The sequence below is a fragment of the Schistocerca americana genome, chromosome 1, assembly GCF_021461395.2.
Source record: "Schistocerca americana isolate TAMUIC-IGC-003095 chromosome 1, iqSchAmer2.1, whole genome shotgun sequence".
NCBI lineage: Eukaryota > Metazoa > Arthropoda > Insecta > Orthoptera > Acrididae > Schistocerca > Schistocerca americana.
The window spans coordinates 495,220,002-495,230,629 of NC_060119.1; the positions used below are offsets into that span (position 1 = coordinate 495,220,002).

Consider the following 10,628-nt stretch of genomic DNA (forward strand, 5'->3'; position numbering starts at 1 on the left):
TACATATTGTGACATGAATCAATTATAATGTTTTTGTGTACTACATTAATGCAAAAAGTCTATCTACATAATAAAAATGTCCCAGGCACGTTATTTATCAGTGTAACATCAAAATAATTATTGTTTTTTGGTTTAGGATTTAGTTATTTTGTTTTAAAATTAAAAACGGCTGTTTCCTCAAAACTTTGTTTGCTGGACCCTCATCCTATTTTTCCTGGACTCTTCATCTGTGTCTTCCTGCAAAGCTGCCTATACATATTACAGGATATAGGTTTGAATTTCTTTTACAATCCATACTGATCAATGAATTAGTTCAGTTCATTGATTAGTATGGATTGCACAGAACTCAATGCTACAATCTGACGATGGCCTCAGGCCCTAAACTAGTGATGATATAATAAACAGTATTTCGGAAAGAATAGTTGGTACTCACCATATAGCAGATATGCTGAGTCGAAGATAGACACAATAAAAAGACAGTCAAAAAGTGAGCTTTTGACCAACAAGGCCTTCGTTGAAAATAGACCACGCACACACACCACCACGTCTCTGGCAGGTGAAGCCAGACCGTGTGTGCACAAATCCATACTAGATTTGCCGTTGTTTGATTGTATAGTAAAGTCATTTGAAGAAAACTTGTCTGGTTACAGTATTTCCTACAGTGTGATAAAATGTTTCATATTTATTCCTTAAAAGTGAACTTAATCTTAAAATGGGACTCATTAAGAACAGGGAGAAATGACATCCTTCATACGGGAGTTTTTCAGTATCAGTGGAAATACTCATTAAAAGTGGGATTTCCTTAAAAGTGGGTTCGTTAGTTTGGGGGTTTACTGTAGTTTTTGAAAAGCTAGCCCTCCATTTGTAACACCAATGTTGATAATGTACTTATGTGACTCAAGTTCATAGTAAGACATTCTATGTGATGTGAACTTGAATTGTGAAAGATTTAAAATATTTTCCCGTTAATGTCGCGTGTGTCTTGCTTGTTCTTTCATGAAAATTTGGCATGTATTCTTGACGTCACACACAACACGCCACAAACATAACTTTAAGAAGTGATTTGTCGATTTTTGTGACCTAACAAAATGATGGTATAAGACCTGAGGCAATGTTAGATGAAATTAGTGAATACTTGTAAGGAAGGGCTGCTCAGATTGGTTCCTCCTGATGAGGAAATGAGTGCTAGCTTACTGTGTTGTAGGTTTTTTATATATTAACGTCTCTTCACCTTTTTGATAAGGTTTTTATGTTGTTTCCATTATCCGAAGTTAGATATGTAGATGCAATTGTGACATTAGTTTTCTTCCTGAATTGAGTGTTTATTAATAGGATGAAGGGAAAATACTGTGATTGCAGGTTGATAGTACCTTCATATGCTTTTGTTTCTTTGTTTCAGAAAATGCACAATTACCAGCTGAGTGAGTCCAATCATCTGAGAGTCTCGTTCTCAAAGTCCAACATATAAATACACCCAAATGTATTATCTTCGAAAATGTGTCTTGCGTGTGAATTAAGAGGAAATGCTGAATTTAGGTGTACGAGCCTGAATTTAATGTGTGTGCTTTCATACTTTGATGGTACATTGTATTTATCAGGGAAAGACGATTCGCTATTTTCAAAACATTGCATAGCAAATGTAAGGAAATGCAATGAAGGGACAATGAATGTTAATTGGAAAGTCAGTTTTTAAAACCTTACTGTAGGACATATGTTTTACTCATGTCAATTGATCATTATTCTGCTACTCATGAATTAGATGCACAGAATTTAATTTCTTCCCTTTATAAAATTAAAAACCACAAATTAATTATGGAAGGAGTTGAGCACTTGATATTAAAGTGACATATTTTAATAGCTGTGGTATAACTTACAACATTTCATTGATGGATGTATATCATTTATGTCCAACCATTTCCTATTTTCTTCCTACCCATCATTCTTTTGCACTAATTCTTGTGTTTCACTGTTGCGTTCACAGCGGTCACTTTTTTGCTGTTTGTGTACAATTAGAGTGAAACAGGGTTGGCTAGTTGATATACTTGTAGCCCAGTTATTAATAGTAATACAACAAGGATAGTGTTTCCTTATGTGTATACATATATGTGTATTGTCCATTATATTCTTGATACCCCTTTATATTACAAAGGTGACGGTTGTACTGAAATTTGTTTCTGTTCAGCATCAGATGTTTATTGGACAGTGACTCTGACATCTATCTTTATGCATTTCTTTACTTTTCCAATGATGTCTCTGTCAGCATTGTGTAATAAGATATTACCTGAAATGGTAAGAGCTTTCCAGCAACAATACTGGTAATAAAAAAAAAGCTTAATTTTGGTTCATTTGTTGATTTTTTTTTTTTTTCACTTTTTATGCATCGAAGTAATTTGCTCGTGTAAAAGTATTTTTCTGTGTCCTTCCTTATTTTCTGTGTAATCTATCCTTCCAGTTTTGTTCTAAGTATCATAAGAAGTTGTACAACACAAAGATTGCTATGTTAGAGTGTACTGGTTCGGCATGATACATTGTGTCTGGACAAAGTAACAAATTTCAGTACGTGATGCTCTATACTTTCAAGTTTGCTAAGCTGTGCTGTGTATTGTGTAACACTGTTGGTTTGTGTGGAAGGTGCATAATATTGCTCTGAAAAGACAGAGCATCTCTTGCAAATCATCATTGTCAATCAGTTTTATGTATGAGTGTGTCTGGGATTTTTGTGTTATACCTTTATATTTTGCTGAATGTCAGTTTTATTTGCAACAGTAAACCACAAAATATGAAAGAGAAAGAGAGAGGGAAAGAAAGCAAGTGAAACCTACCTGACCTGTCCTGAGTTATACACAATAGCGGTTTACGATATGTGTACGGTATTTTGATTTAAAGTTTGAAAATTATAGAATGGTTACAAAATTGTGTTATGTGATCAAATTCATAACAGTAAGTACATATTATGTTTAAACGACATAATGGTGTGCTAAGAAGACAGCATGTAAAGTCAGTGAAGGGTATGTAAATCACCTAGCCTGATGAATTGGAGGAATAAAGCTAATTTTTTTAACGGATGCTTAGAGACTATTATGTGCTGTATTGAAAATACTTCGTGTGCTTGTTTACGTATGTATGTGTAAATTGAATGCTAATGCTGATGGTATTTTTTTCCTTTATGCCCAAGTCTTAAGTAACATTTTGTTAGATTTATTATCTTGGAAGTGTCACAAATTTCAGTGTCAGTATTGCTAGTAAATTTGGGGCAGATTTCATATATGTTTGGAAACATTATTTGTGAGTGTTCAGAGAGCAGTTTTATATTTTACAGTAATTTTAATGTATAAAGAAAGAAGTTTTTACATTTTTTGCACATACTTTCTTTAACAAATGTTGCTGCTGTTAATATTCTCTCGTGCTCAGTTGTGTTCTTTCACAAGTCTCCCTTAAACTAATGGAGATAAAGTATCATTCCAAGCATCTGCATACATTTTTCGGAATACTTCATGACTGTGTTCTGCAATTGACTTGCCTGCAGTTAGAACTGCAAAATAATTCAGTTGGGAAATGCTTCATAAAAATTTTAAACTTGCTACAATGTATGTGGTATTGTGATGGGCCAGTTTGTTTAGAATAGGATTTGTTAGATTTCTTAATTTGCCATGAACCGTTTGTAAATGGCAGTCTGTTGTAATTAGTTTAAATGTTAGTAGCATAGGTTTTTATATAAGTGGTCTGAGTTATATATATATATATTCAAGAATCGAAAGATGCGTAAATGTCATAAGTTGTTCAGGCTTTTTATCTTCATTCTCCCCGCGCTCCCCAACCCCGATATGTATAAACTTAGTGAAAAAGATTTGGGAGTATTAAGAGTGGAATGAGATTTAGTTTTTACAGAGGCTGAAAAATCGTGTATTATAATGACATATAAAGACACTGTAGTAAACCAGGATCTTTTCATTTCTGTTGTCTGTTAATTAGAAACTATTAACGATATTGAATATTACCTACCTTATCGTGTCCTTTCCTCTTCTTCCATTTCAGTTAATGATGGTCAGGCAGATATTTTGAATTGTTAAATCTTGCAACTATTGAAGCATGTGGCATCAACAAGTCTTAAGATAAAGTAAATCGTGAACACATGCACTCGCATAATCTTGTGATATTTATCATATGTAAATCACCTAAAACCTGCTTTCACAAGGTAATTTTTAAACTTGGTCAGTTCGCACTAACAGCGGATGTTACTTAAAGTGAGCCAAGTAAATACTGCCGTTTGCTTTAGTTCTTACTACTTAAAAAATGTTCAAATTTTATAACTTTTTAGCATTCAAGAATTGATGGTGCTTTCTGTAGCCCTGAATATATAAAAAAAAAAAAAAATTTCCTCAAATCATGTATCTTCAAAATGATCAGTGTGTTGATATATTTGAAACAGTATTGTTATCATAGCTTTAATCTGAGTTACATGTGTGACAAAGTAATGAGTATTATATTTATCAAACAGAAAGGGGTGTTTAATTATAGGGTTGGTTGTGCAGACCAATTCACACACACATACACACAATTGAGTCTCTTTTCTAGCAGCAAAATATTTTATAATGTTCGTAACTATGACCTATAGCTAGCTGACAATCACCCATTATGAACACAAAGATTTTAAAAAATTCCTACCTACCTAATGATTTACAGAAGAGAATGAAATCATAACAGCATAAGGAATAAATGATCTGCATTTTGTAATCTGATTACCCTGAAAATTGTCAAGTTTTAAATGTAATCCTTGGCTGAGATGAAATAGGGGGAGGGGGGGGGGTTGTTGTTTTAAATGTATTGCCTGCAAAATATCGTACATTTGTCCGAATCCCGCGCCCCCTCCCATACAATTGTGATACTTCATTCTTGAAAGGTCTTTGCCTGAGAAGAAAATAGACTTTTCTGTCATAACATTTAGTTTCAAACTGTTAATAAGGATTTGAAGAATTGGAATTTCTTAACCCCCATACAAACAGGGTAATAGATCTGATCTTCATTTAATGTTAGAATAAATTGGGTTTTTCTTCCAAAGGCTACATATTAGATCAGTGCAGTAAATTTTTTATCCCGAAATAGCTTTACAGAGGGCAGAGCATTTATCATTGTTGATATGAAGAAAGAACTAACTTGCCAGCGAAAACCTGACTCTTACTATATAATATATAAAAAATTGTATATGTATATTATATATAAGCAACAGAACGGTGCCTCGTGTGTAAAATGGGATCAAAGTACACATAGGTTATTAAACAACTATTTAAATACACTTTTCTATTTAACGTTTTTGCTTCCTAATTAAACACTGTGTAAACTACATATGTCATGTATATTTCCAGTAACTAAAAAGATTGCTGTTGAAGATAAGTTCACAGCAACTCCTGATAATATGTCAATTAACAGGTACTGGTCTGTCCCAATCACAATTTTCAATGAAACTTCTGTCTTTTCTACTTTCGTCAGTTCCTGTATACTGACAGGTTGCTTGCCTACATACTGCAACAATATTACTAGATTTCCAGCCTTCCTCTGTTGCAATAGCTGGATGTGAATATCTGTATTAAAATAAATATGCTGCCAAGTTGTCATTTACATTAAATTGGTATCGTGCTGATGAAAGATACCTTTTCCTATGAATTCAACTAAACCATTTGGTTGTTACAACAGACTAAAGTAGTTGTGTTAAGAGGTGTTCAGTATGTGTAACACAAAACTTGCATTTGCAGAAACTTATCTTCATCTCATATTAGAATAGAGTCGTGCTTTACAGCAGCAACTAGACACCTTTAAGTCCAGATTTTGACACCTTTTATGTACAAGCTGTTAGCAGTATGAGAATTTCCAGTTGAGAGTTTAGAACCAGTACCATTAAGAGTGTTGTGCTTCTGTCACTGATGTTAGAGTACAAAAGAGCCTTTTTTGGTCTTCCTTCAAATGTGAACACTTTGTTTCTGATAGACGCTAGGGGAAATTACATTAACCTGCACTCCTTTCCTTGCATTCATCTGGAATGAAATGCTGCCCTTCAGCAGAGTCTTCTTGGGCCACAGGTGTAATTGAAGAAAAAAAATTGTAGAAAGCTTTGTCATATGTATAATTTTCGTACAGTTGTTTGTTTCTGGAGTTGACTGGTACGGCAGTCATGCAATTTTTTACCTGAGAATTTAAAATGTTCTCTTTCTCTTCGGATAGACACTGAACTATACTTTGTTCTAACCGTGTTCTTTCATACTTTCATCTACATACTGTAATTTCAATAATACACAACTTATTGCAGTCTGAGAACTACAGGGTTCTTATCCAGTTAAAAGGGCAGAGGTTCAATTATATGGAAAATGGAGGAAGAAATATCACTTCTAGAATTATATTTCACTGGTACAAAGTGTAGATCATAGGCAATCTTTTGTATGTAGGCAGTAGCCACACATTTTTCTGAAGATTTAAAGTGTAAATCTACTTACCGTAACAGTGAAAATACTGTTTCATCACCTTATTGATGGCTGTTCTGACAATCACTTGGACAATTTTTTTAGTGCATGAGAACACAATAATTTATCCTTGCACTGCTGTTAAAGATGGGAGTCGTCTTTTCATAAGCCTGACAATTTTTAATTGTTGTGAAACTGTAACTGAATCTGATTTGTTTTCCTCAGGGAACTGTAATCCCCTTTTTAAAACGGTGCATTTACGGCTAGAGGGTTAATGTACCTGGTATTGGGCTTGCGCGAGGTTTTCCTTTGGGTTTGGGTGATGCATGGTACCTCTTCCAACTGTAATGCATCACATTAGTGTCTTGGATTGAAAGAAAAATCTTTCACATTTTAGACCAATAATGAATACTGCCTGAAAGTTTGATTGGTTACTCAGATAAGCTCGTTTGTTAAAATGTCAGTCACATTGATATAAGCTTGGGAGTTTTCCCATCAGTACTTCGAAATTAATTTTTCTGTAGCACTATCAGTGTATTCAATTAATACTTCTCAAGACTCAGTGACATATTTATGAAGATTTTTTTATTGCTAAAAATGATAGTGATACATCATATTTCCTAAGAAATTGAAGAGATCACATTCTGTACCTTCCACTTCCAATAGTTTCGGTGTGTATATTGTCATTTGGATAATAAACATCATCTAGATGATTAGGCCACATGAGATTTGTCCTTAAAAAGTGTGCAGTTGGTCTAATAACCTGAAAGATTTTTTTACCTTCAGTGGCAAAGGCCCCAAAAGTCCGTGCGTGCATACGTGTACATACATGGCATAAAACACATTATTCTGAAGTGAAGTGAATGAAAAGTAAGATTAATTTGTGTTATACCAAGCAATGCAAATTTAACATGGGATCATCTGTTATACTGTTCTCCACTGTACACACTTTCGACCTTCCATCTCTGACAAAAGCAGCCTTGTTTTCTCGTTCAGGTTTGTTGTATTGAAATCTTTTTACTATTTTTCTTTCATTGTTTGTAGATAAAGTACTGATTGTTATTTGGAGAATGGTGCAAAAAATACATGACATTATTTCAGAAAACCTACCATTATAAAATAGTTATGCAAAGGTGTTGATTTTGTTGCATGTGCTGCTTGTCTGTGCTAGAATTTTTTAAAAGTCACATTGAAACTATTTGCTTCTTGCTTGATTAGGACATTTCAGTACATGAAGGTACGTTTATTTGGTAGAGTGTAATTTTTCTCTGTCATTAACTGTGAGTTTTGAATTGTTTTAGGGACTTAAAATTTCTACGATGAAGCACTGAATTAGTAACTTTAAAGTGGGAGTATTGTTTATGGAACAATTGTATTCATGAAAGATTTTAGTTATATTTTAAGAAGCAAATGGTGACGAGTTCCACTTTTTACGTTATAAATTAAGTCCAAAACATTTTTTTCCTTTTATGCAATGTTGTTGAAAGTAGGTAAATGCTTCTGTAAAATGTGGGACCCAGTATGAAACAAAACTTTACAGTGCCTTTTCTTGCTGCTAAAGAAGTTTTTATAATGGATTGCTGTCTTTGCTCATCTACTTTGAAGATCAAATTAAACTTTCTTAATATACTCCGAAAAACCTGTTAAACTTGTGTAGTGGTATTGTTGTCATATTAACTACTGATTTATGTGGAAGAAAAATTAAATGGAAAGTGCTCAGCCATCATGGAACATTACAGATGCATACAATAATTAATTTATAATAGATGTGGTTATGTAGTGCTGGAGGCCTGTTTTTGTAATTAGTGTAATTTTAAAGTGATGGTTTTCATTTTTGAAATCATTTATACAAAAGCAGCTGATGGTTTCCCCCATTTTTAGTTTTAAATCAGCCTTAGTAACTTTCTTAATCATTACTAGAAAATTCTTTTCTTTTGTTGCCAGTAATCCAACAAATTTGTCACAAATGTTTTTAACTACTTTCTGTTTAAAAAAGAAAAAAGAAAAAAAGTTTCTGTATCAGAAAGAGCCTTTATTCCAGTAGTGGTTACTTCATAACAGACCAAAATTTTTCTAAAAGATGAAAGTGAAGGTAGCCAATGTCACGTGTGTTGCTGTTCTGCACAACAGCATAACAATGCAATCCCTTTGTTGTGTATCTGGATTTGGAAAAAGAATTAAATTAATCTAATTGCAAAAATACAGAAGATAAGTATATGGATAGTAAGTCAGTACTGTGTACTGCTTGCAGAAAAAGGAATTCATGGCTGATATACTTCAACAGTTGATGTATTCAGCTGCAGGATTTATAGTGAAGAAAGTTGGTAGTGTGTTCTTCTTTTTAAAAAAAATATCATTAGAATTATATTTTTATGTCAAATTTTGTATGCCCTGAATTGATATACATAATTTTTTTGTGAAATACAAGGCAGGTTGAATTTCTGTGAACTGTTAAGAATGGTGCATTTGATTAATGGTATTAGTATTATTTCAGAATATAAGATCATTTTCAAATGGTGTGTTTACTTTCTTTTGTAATAAAATCCAAAATAATAATGTATGTATGCATTTGTAAAAAAAAGAAAATTGTTTTTGAATCTTGTCGTAAGACAAATATTATTAAAATTGGCCCTCAGTCCCTACATCCAATCCAGTTTGACCCTTTCCTGTTGTTTAAGCAAAATATTAGTATGGTACTTCATTTACTACATGTGGTAAAATCAGTGTTTCAATTTTCCCCTTTTTAATTTTAACCACTATCTTTCTGTCTCTCATATCTTTCTGCTTCTGTATGCTCTTGTTTGCCAGTACTTTGTTATTATGCACTTTTGGACTCTAAAGTTGGTATTGTTCTGATTGTACTAACTACTGCCACACTTCCACAGTGGCCAATGCCAGCCATGTGAAGTTTGTTTCATTTTGTGTTGCATTTGAACTAATACTACTGATTGACACCGCCACTGAGAATGAATACTTGTTCAGGTGTTGGATATTAATAGATATGGTCATATGAAATCTATGTTCAAAATTTCATGCTGTTAAATGACATGTTAATTCAACACATATTTTGGCACGGATGCCAATTCTGCTCAAGAATTGAATTGGTCATTAAAGCTTTTTGTTCTTTCTCTTATGATCTTCAGGCAACAAATGAATGTTAATCAACCCATAATTAGAACTTTATTGAGTCCAGAAGTGTACTACTAGTTCTATAAGAGGCATATCTTCATTGTATAAGGGACCATGCATTGTTACATTCAAGTGGAATCTTGACTAATTTTCAGCAGCAGCTTGTTGCTTGGTGAATCATCATCATAGCTTGCTGATAAACTTAGTCATATTATTTCTAAATGCCAGAAGTTCGTATTGTAAACATAAATTTTGCTGATGACGGACTGTGTTTTTTAAACTACCAGTGCACTCTGTATGTGGTGCATTTATTAATATTTTTGTATTCCAAGAATACATTTGATTACTTGAATCATGTTAATTAAACACAAAGCTGAAGTGAGAACAATTGCATCCCAAAAAACTGGATTGATGCTTGTTGTACAGGAATATCATTTTCCACTTAATTTTAAATTTGATTTACTGTGTAAACTGGCGTTCATGAAAATGGTTAAAGACAACCAAGACAGCTGCTTATGTTATTACTTAACTGCAATATCAGAACTTGTTATTTTTCAAAATCTTTCACAGTAATATCATTTATGTTTATAATATGAAAGTCTGTCACTTGGAATTATGGAATTAGTTTCCATGAACATAGATTTAGGGAGTAATTTTCAAACTATGGAAAAAATCTTTATTACAAAGGTGGCCTAGATAATTAAATGTTCTACGAGTAGTATATTTTAATTGGGAGTAATAATAGGTTCTTGAAATAGACACACTTAACAGATTAACAGTAATATCAAATTTTGAAATGAGATATCCCTTATTGGTGTGTAGACTTGTATCTCTTCTAGACAAATTGTATGTATTAGGAATGCATGTTCTTTACTCTTCTACTGTCAAATGCTTGTGTTACTGTTTCTCTCTCTCTCTCTCTCTCTCTCTCTCTCTCTCGTCTTGACTGTAGATACTGAACTTTTGTTTAATTTTATTTGATGAATAACCATCTCTATTGGACTAATCTTTTTCCTTCTTCATCTTGGGAATAACTGAACCTGTTTT

The 10,628-nt window shown here is 33.1% G+C and overlaps 1 protein-coding gene across 6 annotated transcripts in view; it reads left to right on the forward strand.

The window, feature by feature from the left end:
- Positions 1–9,012, forward strand: part of LOC124604429 (polypyrimidine tract-binding protein 1) — a 263,865-nt gene extending 254,853 nt beyond the window's left edge. For all 6 annotated transcript variants that reach the window (XM_047136477.1, XM_047136479.1, XM_047136481.1 and 3 more), the window contains one exon: positions 1,400–9,012. In XM_047136477.1, the coding sequence (XP_046992433.1) occupies positions 1,400–1,468 (69 nt within the window). In that variant the 3' untranslated portion in view covers positions 1,469–9,012. The remainder of the gene's footprint in view (positions 1–1,399) is intronic.
- Positions 9,013–10,628: the final 1,616 nt, after the last annotated feature.